The sequence below is a fragment of the Sapajus apella genome, unplaced genomic scaffold (assembly GCF_009761245.1).
Source record: "Sapajus apella isolate SASKATOON/1434 unplaced genomic scaffold, GSC_monkey_1.0 scaffold22, whole genome shotgun sequence".
Taxonomy (NCBI): Eukaryota; Metazoa; Chordata; class Mammalia; order Primates; family Cebidae; genus Sapajus; species Sapajus apella.
In genome coordinates, this window is record NW_022436962.1 from 25,411,779 (window position 1) to 25,432,785 (window position 21,007).

The following is a 21,007-nucleotide window of genomic DNA, read 5'->3' on the forward strand; positions in this document are numbered from 1 at the left end:
TGTGTGTGTGTGTGTGTGTGTGTGTGTGTGTGTGTGTGTGTGTGTGTATGTCTAGTCAGGACTGAGAGGTCCAGTGAGAGGAAGAAGGTGACTATTTGGAGTGCTGAGCCCCAGACCCACGTGTACCCCTCAAACTGCTGGAGCTGACCTGGAGTTATGCTGGACTTGGAGGAGACAGTGTGTGAAGCTATGGGGTAATTTTGGCACGCTTTCCTTGTTTTAAATGTTCTTAATCCTTTTGCAGTAAAACACATTTCTATATTAATAAACATGAAAAAAGGAACAGAATGGAAAATATACATAGATTTAAGATAAAAAAATACAGCTTCAGTAAAATTGCTACTGCCCTCAGAAGGCCTTCGGTATATGTGTTCTCTGTGGTCATTAGGGTAACGAAGGAAAAGATCTGAGAGGCCCTGACATCCTTGGCCAACTTAATTTTCACAGGAACTCTGATATAGATACTGTTTTGTTAGAAAATACAGGCCCAGCAAGGGCATCACACGGCCGAGGTTACACAACGAAGCCACAGCTGAATCGGAACTCAGTCCAGAGCAGCTGTTAAATGCAGTGCGGTAGGGAATAAATCATGGAAGGTCTTAAAGCCCAGGCTGAAATAAAGGTGGTGTGTGAAGGAAAGTTCCTGGCTCACAAGGGCAAGACCTGGAGAAGCTGAGGGTAAGAGCATGAAGCACAGCCACAGAGAGGTAGTTATTCCCATTCATCTCAGCTTCTTTGGGGACACCTCTTCTCTAAGACAAAATGTGACTTGCACTCAACATCAGCATTGATTCTATGGCAAAAGAAGAAAATGTGCCTCTTCTGTTTGTTTTCTACTTAATGTTGTTTTGCAGAACACAGAGAACCCAGAATTATTGACCATCCCATTCTTGAGGTAAATGCTAGAAAAAGCACATCAGCCGTCTGCAACTTCTCCCAAGGTGCCCTTCCCATGATTAGGACACATTCCATAATTAACACAGCAGGACAGAACAGTATTATTGGATCTGAAAGAAAATCAATGGAGACTGGGAACCTCTAAGGGCAGTTGCAATTTTCTAGATCTATTATTTTCCATTTGGAAGTTAATGAGACAGAACATTGTGTTGATATGAAAATCGAGAGATTTATGTTGTTTTCATAGTAGCAAAAAAAAAAAACCTCTGGAGAGGACCCCAAAATGGTAACTTGGTGCAAATACAAAGTGAAGACTTACTTGTGGCTTGAGGTAAGTTGGAAATTGCTCCTTTGATTAGGAGATGGTTGCTACAGTTTGCAACAAAATGTTATTGTCTTTCTTCTTTTCTTTTTCTTTCTTTAGTATCTGTTGAGAGAGTTTATGAAGAAACCAGTCAATATCCTGGAGATCCTCAGGCCACCTCAAGTACTGCTGTTTCTGTACAAAGCCTCTGATGGATTGATGTTTCATCAACTGGTACTGGGACAAGGACCCAACCACCACCATGATGAGAGCACCGTTAAGGTCAGATAAGCACCTGCCCTGGGCATAACTGAAGGCTTCAAGGCACCAGCCATCTCTAAGGAAGTGTCTGCTCACAAGACAAACAATCTTTCTACTGTTCCAGATGGCGTCCTGGATGTTGGCAATGTGGTTTTCTCCTGGGACAAAGTCTCTTTCTTCAAAGCACAGGTTAAATCTGTTTTGGTCACTGTATTGAGTGTCCAGGTGTTTGAGCAAAGCATTCTGCACCCACTCGAAGTCTTTGCTGCTGAAGCACAAATAGGCATCATATTTGTACGTATCGGGTCTCTGGGGATGGTCCTTGAATACCAGTTTCTGGGCTGTCTTATAACAGATAAAACAAAAGCCCCGGAACTTGGTGACGATGAGGCTGGTCATGAGGATCAGAGTCAGAGTGACAGTGCATCCTATGAAAAGGAAGAACTTTAGGGACTTTAAGATTTCCTCTTCATCACAATCTTTCGTGGAAAGAGAGAAGAGGGAAACCCCAGAGAACGAATCAGGGTACACGCAATATATGTCCGCAGGAGGTCCAGCTATAATGACATTGGTATGATTAAGCCAATTGATAAAAGTGCTAAGTTCACATTCACAAATGAACTTGTTATGAGTTATATCCAAGATATTAAGTGATACAAATAAATTAGGATCGGGAGCTAGGAGCTGGTTTCTGGATATGTCCAGGATCTCTAAATTAGCAGGTAAATCATTGTGAGAAAGAACTGTCAGCCTGTTGGAGTTGAGGCTTAGTCCCCTTAATGCAGTCAGATGGCTAAATATTCCTGGTGGAAGGAAATTAAGATAATTATTATTCAAATACAGAACTTGAAGATGAGAAAGTCCCTCAAAAACATCCCAACAGAGCTCAGTTTCCCAGGCAAGTTGCAACATATTTTCTCCAAGGAAAAGCTGTTCTAAGCTGGGATTATCTGAAGGGGTTTGACCTCCATTACAAGAGGATAAGCGGTTTTGATTTAAAATGAGAATCTGGAGATGAGGGACCTGTAGGAGAAAGTAGAGAATATCTAGATTTTCTAGCCTGTTTTCCGATAAGTGGATGAAGTTGGCTGTAAGGTTGATCTTTGGCAAAGTTGCTAGTTTATTGCCGCCCAAGAAGATATTAGGTATGCTTGGAATAAAATAAATGGTTGTAAGAGCATTGTCTCGGAGATCCAACGTCTGTAATTTTTCCAGGAATTTGAATGTTTGGTCCTGAATTATTCCAATGTGATTCTTTTGCAAATCAATGTTGGTTATCTTAGGTAATCCATAGAAATTCCTATTGTAAAGTTCCCCTATAAGGTTATATGACAAATTGAGAACTTGGAGGTTGTCAAGTCCGTAAAATGCTTCATCTGCAATCTTATTTATCTTGTTGTAGGCAAGGTTCAGAACCTTCAAATCCCTGAGTCTCTCAAAGACTCGGGAGTTCAGGGAGAAGATAAACCCATGTGAAAGATCCAGGAGTCTCACGGAACATCTGGCCAGGCCAGCAAATGTATTCTGGTCAGGATCTTTGATGTTATGGAAGCCAAATGAGGCACCCATGGTGTGGTAGGCAAGAGTCAGAGAGAAGGCCTCACTTCCGCTGATGGCATTGCTGAAGTTTCCTGTGATGTCCACTGTCCAGCCATTTCCAGAAACATCTAGAGTCTCCAGCACCATGTTTCTGAATGGGTTCATACATTTTCCCCAGTCCACTGAGACTCTGCTGTACAAGTTATTAGCCGCGAGGCTAAGGAAGGAGAGCGTTTTCCCTTGGAGGGGCTTGAGCTCATGTTCACATACAAGGAATATTTGGTTAGAGGAAAAATCTATGGACTTTAAGGACTTCAACTCCCCAAATGAAGGATGGAGGTAAAGGCTACGAATCTGATTTTTGGATAGATCCAAGTGAGTTAAAGACTTTAAATTTCTGAAATAACCATCTTTTAATATAGCATCAGAGAGACCACAGAAAAACAGTCTAAGTTCAAACAGATGGAACAGTCCCTGAAAAGCATCTGGGTGCAAGAAGTTTATCTGACTATCTCCCAGGTCCAAGATTCTAAGGTTGGGCAGGTTTCTGAAGGCCTCCTTGTCAATGGTCAAGGGGGTATACTGGCTCCCGAGCTCCAGCAGCTGCAGCTGCTCCAGGAAGGGGAAGGATGAAGCAGTGACTGTCCTGATATAGTTGAAGCTCAGCAGGAGCCTCTCAGTGGTGTTGAGGACCTGGGGGACCTGGGTGAGGTTGCAGAAACGATATAAGGCTATCCGACCATCAAAGGAGCAGGAAGGAATTCCAAACACAGGACTGGCCACAAGCACCACTCTTAGGAGAAGGTCCAGGTGGTCTCCCATGATCCTATGGAGAAGAAGGGAGAATGAAAACACAGGCATCTAAGCTTGAGGTATTGCAGCGGGGTCTTTAGATCTTAGGGGTATTCTCTATGATGTACCTGCACCCTTCAACTCCTTTGTTCCTCTGACTCCACAAACATGGCTGCTGGCAGATACAGACAAAGCTATTCTTACTCTTTCTGTTTTTCTGAGACAAGGTCTCACTCTGTCGCCCAGGCTGGAGTGCAGGGGTATGATCACAGCTCACTGCCACCTCTGCCTCCTGGGTTCAAGCCCTCCTCCCATCTCAGCCTCCTGATAAGCTGGAACTACAGGCATATGCCACCATGCCCAGCTAATTTTTGTATTTTTAGTAGAAATGGGTTTTCACCATGTTGCCCAAGCTGGTCTCCAACTCGTGAGTTCAAGTGACCTGCATGCCTCAACCTACCAAAGTGCTGGGATTACAGGTGTGAGCCACCATGCCCGTCCTATTCTTGGTCTTTCTCTATCAAACAGTTATGTTGAATTTTCTATACACTAGGCACTATTCTAGGTACTTAATAAACATTTCACTTAATCTTCTTTAAAAATTTTTATTATTATAAATTAAAATGAAAAAACAGAGATGGGGGTCTCACTTCATTGCCCAGGCTGGTCTTGAACTCCTGGGCTCAAGCAATCGTCCCATCTCAGCCTCCCAATGTGCTCGGATTACAGGCATGAGCCACCACACCCTGCTTTCACTTAATCCCTATAATAACTCTTATGTTTGTTCATTCATTCATTTATTCATTTATGATTTGCTGAGGGGCGTTGGAGAAAACAGCTGGAAGAGACATGATGTTGCTTCACTTCAGCCAGGCACCTCCTTCCTAGCCCACAGAAGTCTCAGCTGATGAGTGGAAAATCAATTCACTGAATTTCTCCCTTAACTTGTCTAGGCTACTGGCCCATCTCCATTTATCCGACCTTACTCCACGCACGGTCCATCCGATCATGCAGAAATTGGGCCCTTTCTGCCATCCCCAGAAAGAGTCAGATGTGATCAGTTTAATTAAAGTGTGATAAGTACTTAGTGTTCACCTGGCAGCTGTGTGATTGACTGTGTGAGTGTACAATAAACAGAGGCCGGCCCACTTGCTTAAGTCTTGTGGGGGAGCTGACCATCTGTCTGAGTTGAGTGTTTTCTTCACGGGTGCAGCAGAAATGGTGATCAATAAATGTGTCTGGCTTATGTTTCAAGTATCGTGGTGGGTGCTATGAGGAGAAAACCTGCAAGGGCCCCACTGCAGAGAGCCTGGTGTCTAATATTTGCATAGCACCTCCATCTTTGGTACCTGCAATGCATTCAATTTGCTCTAAATGTAACAAAGGGCCTCTGTTGGAAGGTAAAGGAAGAGTTACATGGCTCAGAGGGCAAAAGAATGAGAGGAAAAATAAATGAAAGTAATAGGAAGAAGGCAATGGTTTATAAAGAGCAAGAATCCCATGAGGCACGATCACAGGCAGAAGTGTCAATACCGGAGATTAAGCCTGGCGCAGTCACGGTGCTGGAGGTGGGCTAGCTCTGATGAGGTTGTGCTTTGTGTTGGGGCTGATGTGGGGTGTGGTTCCACAGAAACTGTGAGGCCGTGGCACACAAGCTATAGCAAATCGAAAGTAGGCATCGATGCCTGGGTGGACTCAAAGTATCAAACTAAGGCAACTAATAATTGTTAGGAAAAACTTGGTGAGAATGGTTATCACCACTCTTTTCTCCCCCATCTCAGTCAATGGCTTCACCATATCCATCCAGAGGCTCAGGGTGACAACACAGCAGAGTCACCCTCATTCTTTTAAACATCCCCCCATGTCCAATCCATCCGCAAGTCCCATTGGTGCCACCTCCCAAGCTGACCCACTGTCCTACCATAAGCCGCCGCCATGTCTTTGTGTGGGCACACTGGAGACGCCTCACTGGCTCTCTTATTTCTGGTCTTGCTTTCATTTTCCAAACAGCAGCCAGCATGTTCTTTTAAAAACATAATCTAGTTGATATCACTCCTCTTTGTACAGGATCCTACCCTTCCTTCAGATCCCTGCCCTAAACTCACTCATTACATCAGAGATGCCTTTTCTGACTCCTCTCTGTAAAGAGCAGCCACTGCGCCAGCCCTGGCAGCTCCATCTCCTTTTTCCACTTTACTTTCCTCCATTGCATTTACCTCCACCTGTCAGTACCTATTTCCTCTTTCATTGTCTGTCACCTCTTCTGTCCACCAGAATGCAAGCTCCATGAGGGCAGGCTTGGTCTATTTTGTTCACAGCTGTATCTCCAGCTTTTAAAACAGTGCCCGAGTCTTGGTGTGCTGGCTCACACCTGTAATCCCAGCACTTTGGGAGGCTGAGGCCAGCGGATCACCTGAGGTCAGGAGTTTGACACCACCCTGGCCAACATGGTGAAACCCCATCTCTACTAAAAACACAAAAATTGAAATAAAATCCTACAAGGACTTGTACGATTCAGCTCTGTTGACTGTCAACATTATCTTGAATAGTTTTTTCCTCAATAACTCATTCAAAAAGCATGTGCTGAGCACGTATTATGTGTTTTACTTAATTTATTTGAGACAGGGTCTCATTCTGTCACCCCGGCTAGAGTGCAGTGGTGCTATCTCAGCTCACTGCAACCTCTGTCTCCTGGGTTCAAATGATCCTCTCACCTCAGCCTTCCAAGAAGCTGGGATTAGAGGTGTGTGCCATCATGCCCTGCTAATTTTTGTGTTTTTAGTAGAGATGGGGTTTCACCATGTTGGCCAGGGTGGTGTCAAACTCCTGACCTCAGGTGATCCGCTGGCCTCAGCCTCCCAAAGTGCTGGGATTACAGGTGTGAGCCAGCACACCAAGACTCGGGCACTGTTTTAAAAGCTGGAGATACAGCTGTGAACAAAATAGACCAAGCCTGCCCTCATGGAGCTTGCATTCTGGTGGACAGAAGAGGTGACAGACAATGAAAGAGGAAATAGGTACTGACAGGTGGAGGTAAATGCAATGGAGGAAAGTAAAGTGGAAAAAGGAGATGGAGCTGCCAGGGCTGGCGCAGTGGCTGCTCTTTATAGAGAGGAGTCAGAAAAGGCATCTCTGATGTAATGAGATTAGGGCTGGGACCTGAAGGAAGTAAGGAAGGGCTGTGGAGAGGGGGAGGAGCAGCCAACACCAAGGTCTGACGGTGTGAGCAATTTACTTACTCCTCATTTCAAAATGTCAAGTGTAATAATAATGTTTGAGAAGAGGCAGGGTGTGGAGGCTCACTCCTGTAATCCCAGCACTTTGGGAGGCCAAGGCAGGTGGATCACTTGATCCCAGAAGTTTAAGACCAGCCCGGGCAACATGGCAAAAACCCATAGCTACAAAACAATGCAAAAATTAGCTGGGCATGGTGGTGCATACCTGTAGTCCCAGCTACTCGTGAGGCTGAGGTGGGAGTTTGAGCTGCAGTGAGCTGTTTGTGCCACTGCACTCCAGCCTGAGAAACGCAGGACCCTGCCTTGGAAAAACAAAAGTTTAAGAAATGTCAGTTGAATATTATCTTACTTTTCTTAAATCCAAGCATATCCTTTATAAGTAGGTGTGAGTGTTTAGCTCATTTCACTTCTAGTTGCACACAAGCATTCACATATTGAGACGTGTACCAACTCATTACAAATTACTTCTCCTCTTATTTCTTTTTTATATCCCAGTTAGGACATTATATTGATTTCCATAAAAATTATGCACGTAGGTGGATTATGTTACATCTATGAATGCCATTCAAAATAATAAAGGGGGCATTTTAAATATTTTGGTATAAAACAGAGGCCTGGGTCTGCCAGCACTGCAGGGCCGAGGTGGAGATTTCAGGTCTTTTTCCACATTCATGACAGGCACTCTGATGACTAAAGCCAGGAATCCTGCGAATCCTATATATTCTTTCCACCAACATAGTTTGTGATTGTTTTGCTTCGTTTGAGACAGGGTCTCACTCTGCTGTCCAGGCTGGCGTGCAGTGGTGTGATTATAGCACACTGCAGCCTCAATTTCCCAGGCTCAAGTGATCCTCCCACCCCAGCCTCCTGAGCAACTGTGACCACAGTTGGATGGCACCATGCCAGCTAATTTTTGTAATTTTCTTTTTGCAATGACAGGATTTTGCCACATTGTCCAGACTGGTCTAGAACTCCTGGGCTCAAGCAGTCAGCCCACCTCTGCCCCTCAAAGTGCTGGGATTACAGGCATGTGCCTGGCCAGTGTTCGTTTCTTTTGTAGGTGATGAGATTGAGTAATGCAAAAAAAAGTAGCCACTTTCTGTCTCAATGAATTTCTTGCGGATTTGAGTGGGCCTCGGAGCTAATGACCTTGCATTTATACATGACACACTCAGGCGGGAGGCTGCATTTTGGAAAACAAGATAAAAGTTCAAAGTGATCTCAACAAATAAAATGAAGGATTATTGAAAGAAAATAGAAACCAATCAGGGAAGATGTGGGTGTTACAGCTCAGAAGAAACTCCTAAAGGCAAACGCCATCCCTCCTACCTGCAAGGTTTGGGACAGGCTTTCACAGGTGCCATGGGAGGTGCTCTGCTCTGTCTCTGCCATCCTCAATTTCACATTCATCACTGACATCCCACAGCGTCCAATAATATCAAATACCCATCATGGTGATAAACTAATCGAAAAAGGGCAGAAGAGCATCTACGAAGAGAGGGACAGATATCACAAGGAACGAGATGAGAGGCAGTTACTGCAATGGGCCCTAAATCCAGCTCCAGGGCTCCTGGCATGTAATTGTAAGGCTGTGACTCTGGAAGCTGATGTAATGCTGGAAGACGCAGAGAAGGGTGTGTGGTTGGAAGCCTGAGCCCTGACTCAGTGGCTCCTGGGGTGAAGAGTCTGAAGATGGACTTCAGATGAGACAAGAACGGTGGGGTGGGGGAATCAGGCCTTGCCACCCAAGGAGGAAAATAAATGGTAATGGAAAGACCATATTTGTATTGGGTTTCACAAAGTCTTTTCCACATTTTATAGTAAGAGGTGGATTCTGAAGTGCCCTACAAGGCATGTAAGCACATCGGCCTTGTTGCTCACACCTGAGGATGTTATGGTGGGTTCTTGTGCTCAGTCACACTGCCCTTAAGTAGACAACATGTTTTTAAACCTTTTGAAGTCTTGGACTCCTTTGAGACTCTGATGATAGCTTTGGTTCTTTTTCCTACAAAAATGCACATTTGTATCACAAACCAAATTTTGAACCCAGTTTCAGAGGATTCACTGACTTCCTGGGGCCTGTCCATCTCCATGTCTCATTCAAGGACCCTTAGTTTCTGTTAAACAATCACACTTCAGGTTCCAGAACAGGGGTTGGAAAGCATTTTCTCTAACGGGCCAGAGGGTAAATATTTTAGGTTTTGCAGTCCAAACACAGACCGTAGTTTGCTGATCTCTATTCGAGAAGAAAAGAGAATCAAAATTTTGATTTCAGAAACGAGGATTTTAAGTGACTGTAAGAAATATGTTCCAATATTGAACAACCAGTATTTACAGGAAAGAACAAACTTGGACCCCAAGTTGCCGACGATTTTGTAGCTGCTATTTCATCCAAACATTAGAAAGAAATTCTCATCTCATGAAACCGGAGAACTCCCTGAAGACATAGGACTGAGAATGCCAGCTCTGAAGAACAGTTATTTTAGTTTAAATTCTTTTTTTTTGAGACAGAGTTGTGCTCTTGTTGTCCAGGCTGGAGTGCAATGGCTTCGTCTTGGCTCAATGCAACCTCCGCCTCCCAGGTTCAAGTGATTCTCCTGCCCCAGCCTCCTGAGTAGCTGGGATTACAGGCATGTGCCACCATGCCCAGCTAATTTTGTATTTTTAGTATAGACAAGGTTTCTCCATGTTGATCAGGCTGGTCTTGAACTCTCGAACTCAGGTGATCCACTCACCTAAGCCTCCCAAATTGCCGGGATTGCAGGCATGAGGATTATGCCTGGCCTAAATTCTCTGTTTTTATGGATGACTCAGTGCTGGTTTCCAACACACACCACCAAACTAGGTGGCGTGACCTTGAATTTGTGGTAAAGATGAGTGAAAGACAGCCCCAAACAAAGTATGTTCTGGGATACCGAATTTTCAAGTCTGTAATAGGGAAGCTAAATGAAAGTAAGTAAGGTGGATAAGGCCAGCTGAACAAATGGATGTGAAAGAACATTATCTAGGCTTATGTTATATTACAAAGGCAGCATGCAGACCAATTTCTTTATGAAGTACAGAAAGGGATGAAATAATGACATTTTTGTCTCTGAAGTAGATCTCTGTGGGTTAAATGGCAGGACAGGTGAGCAGAGGAACCAGGTGAGCAGGTGAACAGAGGTGTGCAGAGAGGCAGCTCCTGCAGAGAGCATGGGAGGAAGTGCCATCCGAACGGGAGCCAGAGCTAAAATGGGCAGAAGTAAATCTTGAATGAGCACGGGGATTGGGGAAATCTAATCTAAAGAGGAGAACCAGACTGTGAAGTCGTTCCAGACCCGATCAAACCTCAGTGAGACGGGAGTGCAAGAACGGGGTCCACGCGGTTGAGGTTGCCACTGCAAAGGCGCAGAGAACAGAGCCCGACCCCAACGGAGGAGCGCGCCGTCTAGTGGTTATGGAGGGAGGAAAGGGAGGGACAGAAACAATTTCTCAAAGGGGCAGTGCGCTTCTCAACCATTGTTAAAAGGATGCTGAAAAGCAATGTCTATAATTACTTCTACAATTAGTTCTTCCATCAGGTGACACACACATTCCTTTTTACAAGTAATTGCGCTATGCAAAATCACACAATAAAAACCACAGGGCTCATGGGAAAAATGGAGCTGGAGTGTTTCACACTGGAAAACTTTTCAGTGGCATATAAAGAAAGGATTGGGCTGGGTGTCGTGGCTCATGCCTGTAATCCCAGCACTTTGGGAGTCCGAGGTGGGTGGATCACCTGAGGTCAGGAGTTCGAGACTAGCCTGGATAACATGGTGAAACCCCGTCTCTACCACAAATATAAAAATAAACTGGGTGTGGTGGCAGATGCCTGTTATCCCAGCTACTCGAGAGGCTGAGGCAGGAGAATCGCTTGAACCCAAGAGACGGAGGTTGCAGTGACCCAAAATCATGCCATTACACTCCAGCCTGGGTGACAAGGGCAAGACTCCGTAAAAAAAAAAAAAAAAAAAGGATTGGAGCCCCCCACCTTATAGTAGCAGTTTTAGCCAAGTTAAATGCTTAAGAAATGCATAATAAGCACTACAATAAATACAGCACTTGACTTTGAAAACGACCTGCAGTTTGCTTGTGGAAGTGGGCATTTGAAGCTCTGCCACTTGTGAGTTATTTTATTTTTATTTTTTGAGATGAAGTCTAGGTCTGGCACCCAGGATGGAATGCAATCCAGCTCACTGCAACCTCTGCCTCCCAGGCTCAAGTGATTCTCCTGCCTCAGCCTCCTGACTAGCTGGGATTACAGGTGTGCACCACCATGCCTAGCTAATTTTTGTATTTTTAGTAGAGATGGTGTTTCACCATGTTGCCCAAGCTAGACTCAAACTTCCTCCCAAATTGCTGGCATTACAGACATGAGCCGCCGCGCCCGACCAGTGAGTTACTGTGAATGGGGGAAGAAGGGTTATATGATATCAGAGGGGAAGTTACAGCAACAGATGTGGGTGCATGTGGCTCAAATCACACATGGAGAATGAGGTAGCCAACTAATATTGGAGTTGTATTTTGTGTACTCTTTTGTGGCTTGGTTTAGCTGGGTGCAGTTTTCTGCCTTTACATGCAAGAAATTGCACATAAGCAAATGTGAAATTCACATTCTTGAATATGTTAATATTATTCTCTAGCATATCAATAATTTCCCTAACACGTTAATATTGTTCCCTAAAACATCAATCATGTTAGAAACAAATTTAAATTCCAACACAAGCCTTACAGCAGCATCAACAGTACTCTAATTCAAGTATTACAGTTCAAATTAAGAGTAGAAAAGATGCGGGTTCTATATAAGATTCTACCCCCGGCACCTGTGAGGCAGAGTATGGAGAACCCGTGGGACTGTCTTGAAAATCAGCCCTGGGCCTGAGTGCAGACTCAGGCCCTAATGAGCTCAAGGACTTGGGCAGAGTGTGTCACCTCTCACAGACTCAGTGTTCTCATGTTTCATTGAAAGACTAAACAAGATTAGTAGCTCTCAGCCTTGGCTACACATTAGAATCACCTGGGAAGTCTTCGGACCCAGGAAGCCCAGGCTGACCACAGACGCATTAAATGAGCCTCTTGGGTTTGCAGGTGGGGGGGTGCTCTCTCAGGAATCTGTATCCCTAGCCATTGTGTGAATTTTATACACACTAAAATTTGAGAATCACCTATGGAAACTAATGGTTCTCAACCTTGGCCACACACTGGAATCACCAGAGGACCTTTAAAAAATACAAATGTCTGGGTCCCACTGAGAAAAGCTGATTTAGTTGGTGTGGGGTGTGGCTTGGGCATCCGGGGTTGTTCAGAGTCTTCAGGTGATTCCACCAGCAGACAATCTGATCACCTGCTCTTCTAGCTGCAACTCTGACTGCACCTAAGAACCACGTGCGCTGCTTAAAAATGGTACTGACTCAAAAAATGCAACACAGAACTAACTGCCGCATGACCCAGCAATTCTGCTTCTGGGTGTATACCCAAAAGAATTGAAAGCAGAAACTCAACAGATATTTGCACACCAATATTCATAATAGTGTCACTATAGCCAAAGGGTGGAAACAACCCAAATGTCCACCAATGAATGAATAAATGAAGAGAATCTGTTGTCTTTATAATGGGATATTTTTCAGCCTTAAAAAGGAACGGAATTCTGATACATGGTACAAGGTGGATGAACTTTGAAGACATCATGCTGAGTGAAATACGCCAGTTGCAAAAGAACACGTATTGTATGAATCCACTTATATGAGGTATATATTTTATGTCCATGTTACCACAATTTAAAACACTAAATTAAACCCAAAAAACTCACTACAGATACCCAAACCTGACTTACCAATATTCCAGTTCCACAGGACTCCGAGGCTTGGAAAGTGCATGCTAGAGCCGTATCCCAGTGACTTTGATGCTCGTGGTCTCAGGCCATGCTTTGAGAAGTGCTGGCCTAATGGACCCCCTCCAGCTCGGAAACCAGGTGATTCTCTTAGAGGAAGAAGGGCTGGTGAGAAAATCTGAGGGCTGTTGAGTATTGGGATTTCATTATTAAGGCTGATTTAATGTGTATCTAGGGCTTTGAGGGGGAAAAACAGAAACAGCACAATCAATGCAGGCCTCAAGACTCCTGCCAAGCACTGTTAATTAAGATAATGAGGCCAGAGGGAGAAGGGTCAGTATCCCTTTCATTTGAGCGGAATTCATTTAGCTTTAATCCGAGCCATTAGCTGGGCCGGTTCTCTTTCTTGACTTAATTGCCTGGACAGCAGGGCTGCTCACCTTCACTTGGGGAGTTATGGGCCATGGTATCTCTGCAGCAAACACAGCCTGCATTTCGGGGGTGCCTCTGCTCCTGGAGCGCCCACACACTGTGGGTGCCTCCAGCTGAGCCAGGGCTGCTCCTGTGCCAAGTTAATGCTTGATGCCTAACAGATAACACCAGTCACAGGCTTGTTGGCAGGCCCGGGTTCTGCGTGGGGCTTGGGCTGGCTGTGGTCAGGTGGAGCTACAGAAGGAACACCTCTCCTGGCAGGTGAGGGGCCCAAACCTGGAGGGCCATTGGAACAGCAAGCATGGGGGACTCACTGTCTGAGAAAAACATGAATTCATTTCCAAATGGGTGTCTAGGAGAGTTTCTCCAAATTCACACAGGTATAAAAATCCTGGACCAATTCCAAATGTGAGTACAGAATGCGGGTTTAGCCTTGGATAAAGGCTCGAGGGCAGTGGACAAAGTGAACTCTTCCAGGACAAATACATTCTCTAGATGCACAATACAGCATCCCACTGGAACCATGCCCAACAAATGGGCATTGTCAAGTTCAAAACATTGCTAGAGCCACCCCTCCAGCCCAGCATTCTGCCTCTGACAACAGTTCCAATAAAACGGATGCGGGATTGCACTGCCGTTAACCTCAGCACTTGCTCCCCAGGTGCAATTCTAACTTCCTTCATAAACCACTAAGACTTTAAGGCTCTGCTGGAGTGATCGCCTTTTCATTCGGCACTACCTCTTCTTGTGCTGTATCTGGAAATTTGTCTTAGTGTTACTCGTCCGAGGCCTGGTTCCCACTACGTGCCCGTCATTCCTCAACAAGAGTCCCTGCTGGGGCTGTAGAGACTCCAGAGCAGTGGTGCCCACAGTGCAGTCCCAGAACCAGCAGCAGCAGCAGGAGCAGCAGCACCTGGGCTTAGCGAGCAATGCAAATTACTGCGCCTTACCTCAGCCCCACTGAATCAGAAGCTCTGGGGGCTGGGGCCTGGCAGTGTTTTTTTAATGCATCTGGGTCATTCTGATGCATACCTATGCCTGAGAACCATGAGGCTAGAGACTGGAGGGAGGACAGAAATAGACACCAATCCCTGTAATGCCATATGGTGGGTTACCCCCGCCTGTATGCTCCTCCCCACACAGCTGGGAGCTCCCTCCCTTCCCTCATCCTCTCAGTCTTTTGTAGGTACTATTACTGGATACCATGACTTTAGGTAACCATTTTACGGATGAGGAAACTGAAGCCGGAGAAGTTAAGTAACTTAAGGCCACGCAGCTCTGTGTACTGCATGTTAACCTCTAAGCCTGGCATCTCTGGGCATGGCTGATGTGTTGTTCAGGGCCACGGTCCTGCTCCAGCGCGTCTCTCAGTCATCCTCTGCTGATCTGTGGTCACTTCCCCTCAATCACAAAGGGCTTTGGCCCTGGGTCCCCGTGGCAGATCAGCCTCTCAGCCTCTCCTCCCTTTCTACCTTCATCTTCACCTGGAGGTCCACCTTACCCCCAGAGCCGGTTATTCCTGACAGTGGAACGATGTGGGAAGTGAGGCAGGAGAAAAGGGTGTGGAGGCAGGGAACCTAAGGCTGTTTCACGCTGACTTCCTACAACTAAATAGAAAGGAAAACCCTCACTTTCCACGCCTAAGTAACAAGAGGACCAAAGGCTACTCCCTTTGACATTTTCTGCACAGTAGATGGGAAATTGGCTGTCTACAACTAATCAGACTGATTGCAGGTGTCTTCCTTTGCAACTTTGCAACTTCACTCCAGCCTCTGAATGGCTGTTGTCCACAACCAATGAGACTGATTGCCGGAGGAGTCTTCATTTGCAAAGAAATAAAACTTTGTAACTTTCTCCTAGCTTCTGATTGGTTGCCTTTTGCAAGCCATCAGATATTTGCTTTTTGCAACCAATCAGATATTTGCACAGGAGCGCAGCCTTTGTAACTTCAGTTCAGCCTCTGGTCTGCTGCTTTCTGCAACCAATCAGCCTGATTGCAGGCCACCACTTCATTCACCTAAGGTGAGCATGAAGTGGCCAATGAGAAACCTCTGGGGGTATTTGGACCCAAGAAGATTCTATGTCTGGGCCCCTGAGCCGCTGCTCAGGTCTGCCCCAACACTGCGGAGGGTACTTTCGTCTTCAATAAATCCCTGGTTTTGTTCTTTTGTTGCTTCACTCTCTTTGCTTTGCTGGGCGGTTTGTCCAATTCTTTGTTCAAAACTCCAAGAACGTGGACAACTTGCTGTCATGTCCCTCTACCGCTGACCGGAGGGCCTTCTCTCCGACCCTCCGCACGGCCGCCCCCTCCAGCTCTTGTGCGTGCTCACTTCTCGGCACCATTCTCTGATGGCCTTGAGAGTGCCCTGAAGCCGTCCCTGCCTTTCATGATGTCAGCCTCCTCATGCCTCCCCACCATTCCAGGCCCGCCGGGCTTTCTCTTCAAACCCTCTTTCGACACCTCCAACCGCGGTGCCTCCTTGCTCCTCCAGCCCATCTGCCAGCCTCCTGCACGGCTACACCTGACGTCTGGGCTCCACTCGCAGAAACCACGCGCCAGGCACACTGGGGCCCAGACCAGTGTGCAGAGTCCAATACGCCGTGTGCTCTGCGCGACTTCTCCACGTCTCCTCTTTCTCTTCCTCTTGCAGAGTGATCCCCCCCTGCACCGGGCTGCCCTCGCCTCCAGCCCACCTGGCCCCGGCCCTCTCCGCAGCGGACCTGCAGTGGGTTTCTGGATGACGGAGGCCCAGCTCCCGACCCGGAGCGCGCTGCTGCCCTCTACCTGTCATCCGCCGGCGGGACACCGTGTCAGGAGCGGCGCCCGAGACGAGGGCTCTGCCGTAGTCCGGGTGGGGGCGGCAGCACCCAGCAGCACCCCTGGGAGGGGAAGCTGGGGTCAGGCAGGTGTGATTGGGCCCCAGGCAGCTCACACTCAGGCTAACGCGGTCAGAGAGGGAGGGCAGCTCACTTGTACAAACGTGAGTGCAAAATGCACTCCGCCGCCAGGAACAGGCAGTCCGTTCATGCGAGCAAAATGGAAAGCGAGCTCCTACCCACGTCCTCAGACCCATCACACGCCTGAGCAGCAACAGTCATTAGCATCGGGGATTAACACGGCAGGGTAAAAGCCTGACAACTGACTACTGTTCTCTAAAGAGGGCTCAGAGAATCAGCACATGAGGCTTCTGTGCCCTGCAGAATGGTTGATTTATTTACTGACGCTCGGTGGTCTCATTAGGTCTGTTTGCCTCTCTAGGTCTTTATGATTCCATAATACGAAGCACGTCTATTAAGTGTAGCCTAAATTTCCCTTTTACGGTGTACTTTTATGTGCAGTCTTTGTTCGATTAGCAATGGGTGGGGGTTGGGGATCCCCTGAGAGACTGTCAAATGCCCTGCCAAATTCCTAGAGTTTCTAGAAAAGGGTAAGGGTAACCCTGTCAGGTTGGAAACAGGCTGAGTCCTCTGTGACTTGCCATTCAGAAACACAGGCTGTGAGACAGGGATCCCCGGATGGTTCCACAGAGCTGCAGACCACCTACTAAATCTCCTCTAGAAGTTGGTGCACAGTTGCTGTCAAGCTCACTGGTTTGTGGTTTAAAAGCCCACCGGTGGCCTGTTTTGTGAATCAGTATTTCGTTCTGGAGGCCAGGTATTGTTTGGTTCTCTTTGGTTCACCATGTCGCCAGCACCTAGAATGTAGGTTGGCAAATATCTGCTGAATGAATGAATTTGCTCACATCCTGCCTGATGCCTGCCTCCCTCTTCATGGCCCTGCAGAAAAGGCTGCCAGGTGCAGTGTTCTCTGGGTTGCTTGGATGGGCTGGTCTGAGGACTTGGGCAGATTCAGAACAGCCCATGTCACTTGCTTGCTTCTTCCTCTCCTACCTGGGTCATCACTTCTCTCCTGCCAGGGAGTGGTTATCTGCTAGTATTATACCACTGTACCATCTGCTTCTGAGAATGAGTTTGTTGCTTCCTTCTTCCTGATCTGGACAGAGCCTAAAAGCCAGTTTGCATATTTGTAGCATTTCCCCCAAGTTCGGAGCATTTAGGGCTACAGTGTTTCGGAGACCCTTCTCACTGCTCAGACACTGCCTCATATTCATCTTTGCTCATGGATCTTTATTTCTGTCTTCAGTGTATATATCCTTTAAATCGAACCAGGAGGGTGAGGTCACACTGGTTTTTTAATTCCTAGCTGGAAGAATCCTCAAGCAGGGCATCACAGAACTGGCAGCCAGTTCTGTGAATTTCACATCAGGATGCCTCCAGCATCCATTCCCCTTCTTCCAATTCTGCAGCCACTGCTCGGCTGCAAGGCTCCACTGCCTCCTCTCTAGATGTGGAAGAGACCACCTCGCTGGTCTCCCAGAGTAAGCCGGACCCTGACACTCATCCCTCACTTGCTATCTGAGGGGGCTTCCTACGGCATGGCTCTGATCAGAAGTCTACACTGGCTCCTCATGTCCATATCACTCAAACTCTTCAGGATGACCTCAGGGTCCCTACCACAGACCGTAAGTGAATTCTGGAATGGCTGACTGGAGAGGCCCTCAGCGCTTGAACCCACTCATTTCACAGAGGGGGAAACTCCAGCCACCCTGCCTTCCTGGTTGTGTCTACACTGCATCCCATCACTGGAGATCTAACTTGCCATTCTCGGAATCTGCCCCGACCTGATCTCTCGGCTTTGGCTGGTCCAGGGACTTGGAATACTCGTGTATGTCTCATCTACTCATCCCATCCCAACTCACCTGTCAAAGGCCACCTCAGAGGCCACTTCTCCCATGAGACAGGCCTAACAGTTCTACATGCACTGGTTTCTTTTTGTTTTGAGGCAAAGGCTCGCTCTGTTGCCCAGGCTGGAGTACTGTGGTGTGATCAGGGCTTATTGCAGCCATAAACCCCTGGGCTCAGGCGATGCTCCCACCTCAGCTTCCCAAGTAGCTGGGACTACTGGCTTGCACCACCATGCCATGCCCAACTAATTTTTATGTGTGTGTGTGTGGTAGAGAAAGGGTTTACCATGTTGCCCAGGCTAGTCTTGAACTCCTGGGATCCAGCAATTTACATGCCTTGGCCTCCCAAAGCGCTGGGATTACAGGTGTGAGCCACTCCACCTGGCCTACATGCACTCTTTAACTCCCTCCCTTGATGTTCTGGGTACATCTCCATCATGGCATTTTTATTAAATTATGCCTTCTCCACTAGATTGTAAGTCTGGAAGGGCAGGCACTCATTTTTTGGAGATGGAGTCTTGCTCTGTCACCCAGGCTGGAGTGCGGTGGCATGATCTCAGCTCACTGCAACCTCCGCCTCCTGGGTTCAAGAAATTCTCCTGCCTGAGCCTCCCCAGTAGCTGGGACTGCAGGTGCACGCCACCATGCCCGGCTGATTTTTTGTATTTTAATAGAGATGGGGTTTTATCATGTTGCCCAGGCTGGTCTCGATCCCTCTGTAGAGCTTGGCACAACTTAAGTACCCCAGCAATATTTTTCCCCATTAATATTTTGAAGATATGACTGGGCATGGTGGCTTACGCCTGTAATCCCAGAACTTTGGGAGCCCGAGGCGGGCGAATTGCTTGAGCTCAGGAGTTCAACACCTCCCTGGGTCACATACTGAGACCTTGTCTTTACAAAAAATAGAAAAATTAGCCAGGCATACTGGTGTGTACCTGTAGTTCAAGCCACTTGGGAGTCTGAGGCAGGAGGATCCCCTGAGCCTAGGAGTTCAAGGTTGCAGTGAACTATGATCACACTGCTGTATTCCAGCCTGGGCAACAGAGAGACCCTATCTCAAATACACATACATGTGTATGTATATTTGTACATATGTATGTACCATACACACAGACAGACACACACATGATACTTTTTTACCAGAAGCACTTACCTCCTTGTGCTAGCACAGGGGACTTCTAATATGTTCTTACTCTAGGGGCAGAGGGTCCCCTGGTTGTTTAAAGACTTCAGTTCCTGAGACTAGGAATCTCATCACAGTGATAGTAGTCAGTATTTTAGTTTTTGGTGAGTCAGGAGAAAGAGCTTTTTGTTTTCCTAAGGGAGAATAAAAAAACTAATTAAGAAGAAGAAACAAAAAATATTACACAGATATTTTTCTGTGCCATACAGCAGGTTTCTTGTGGAAGAATTGAAATCTTGCTGTGTATCTCTACTAAACAGAATTTTAATTGGGAAAGATCAAGACCATTTTGTAAATCAAGGTGTATAGAACACCAAGGCTGAAGGGATCTTGAGAAATCTCTGGCCCAGCCTCTTGTTCAGAAAGTCCATGTCTAAGCCATTCAATTCCTCTGGGACCTAAAGATCTCTTTCGTGACATTTCTGGGGTCATTTAGTTTCCAAGGACTCGAGCACAAGGATGAGGACAATTCCACTGTCCCTATTATCCAGTGAGCACAGAACTTCCAGACAAAACATCTTGTGGATCTCTAGGGACAAATAGAACTAAGGTCACCATCAGAGTGAGACATTTCTAAGCAGTACCTCTAGATAAATTATGGCTGTGTTAGAAGACAGTGCGCAGTTATTGGGTTTCAGATTTCGATGAACGATGTCCTGAAGGTTGAAGAGTTGACTTACAGTGCTTTTCATTATTTTATAAATGATTAACTCAGAGAGGTTAAGCACTTGCCTAAGGTCTCACATTTATTACATTGTGGAGCTCGAATTTGAATCCAGCTGCAAACTTAGTTGTCACTGTGACCTTTAAACAAAATCAAAATTGAATATGCTGCAAAACATCCGCAGAGCCTCAAAGCGAGTTCAGAACCTGAAACTCCCCGAGACCTCCTTGAAACAGTGATTCTGATTCATCAAGGTTGGGGCTGCGGGACCTGAGAGTCTGCATTTCTAACGAGCTCCCAGGTGATGCTGCTGCTGCGGCTGCTGCTGCTGCTGCTGGTCCACTGACCACACTGTCAACAGTGAGGACCAAAGAGCCTGTAATTCGTCTCCCTGCTCACTATCCCCATGCCCACGGGAGCTGCCTCATTCTCCCAGGATGAGGCATGACCAAGATGCTGCATGATCGGTTTTAAGAAGGGGCTATATTAATACATTCATTGCATCCCCCCCCCGCCCCGGAATTTTTCTCAGCGCTTAAGGGTGAAGCATCAGAGAGTACCTCAAAGAAAATTCATGTGAGGCTTTGAGGAGGGGGGATGGACGGGTCATATCGCTTTCCTAGGAGCTAAGGAAACAGGACAGCTTGCGTGGACTTCTCTGGTTTCAGGAGAGGCGCTTTCCCTGGAGACCAGCAGGGGGCGCAAAAGGGGCGGGGACCGAGGGGAGGAGCCCGCGGAGCCGCGGCGGGAGAACCCAGCGGGGCGGGGAGGAGCTGCAAGGTCCGCTGGGAAGTTCCTATTGCTTGCGCAATAGAGTGCTTTTAGACATTACGATGACAACTTAATTTGTAGCTGGATTCAAATCCTAGCTCCACAGCATAGTAGGTGTGTGAGCTTGGGCAAGTGCTGAACCTCTCTGAGCACCCGTTTACTGCCTATAAAATCGCAGCAATCATAGTTTCTACCTCCCCAGCCCCCACCCCCGGCAGTAACAGCCTGCTTCTGGCTTCCAAGGACCCTCCAGTGCCCAAACCAGAAGATCCAGCTACCCATGCTTAATACTGCACCAGCTCCTGCCTGCCGAAGTAGGCAGCCGTCAT

At 46.9% G+C, this 21,007-nt stretch overlaps 1 protein-coding gene across 8 annotated transcripts in view; it reads right to left on the minus strand.

Annotated features, from left to right (window-relative positions):
• The window catches only part of TLR5 (toll like receptor 5), a 33,085-nt gene that overhangs the window by 3,993 nt on the left and 8,085 nt on the right, over window positions 1-21,007 (minus strand). For 2 of the 8 annotated variants that reach the window (XM_032289350.1, XM_032289352.1), the window contains exons 2-4: window positions 19,214-19,377; window positions 16,925-17,007; window positions 1,107-3,827 (exon numbers count right to left, since the gene is read on the minus strand). In XM_032289350.1, the coding sequence (XP_032145241.1) occupies window positions 1,253-3,823 (2,571 nt within the window). In that variant the 5' untranslated portion in view covers window positions 3,824-3,827; window positions 16,925-17,007; window positions 19,214-19,377 and the 3' untranslated portion in view covers window positions 1,107-1,252. Of the gene's footprint in view, window positions 1-1,106; window positions 3,828-8,358; window positions 9,551-11,658; window positions 18,654-19,213; window positions 19,378-21,007 lie in introns of those variants that run through there. The other 6 variants (XM_032289351.1, XM_032289353.1, XM_032289349.1 and 3 more) reach the window with 5 other exon arrangements.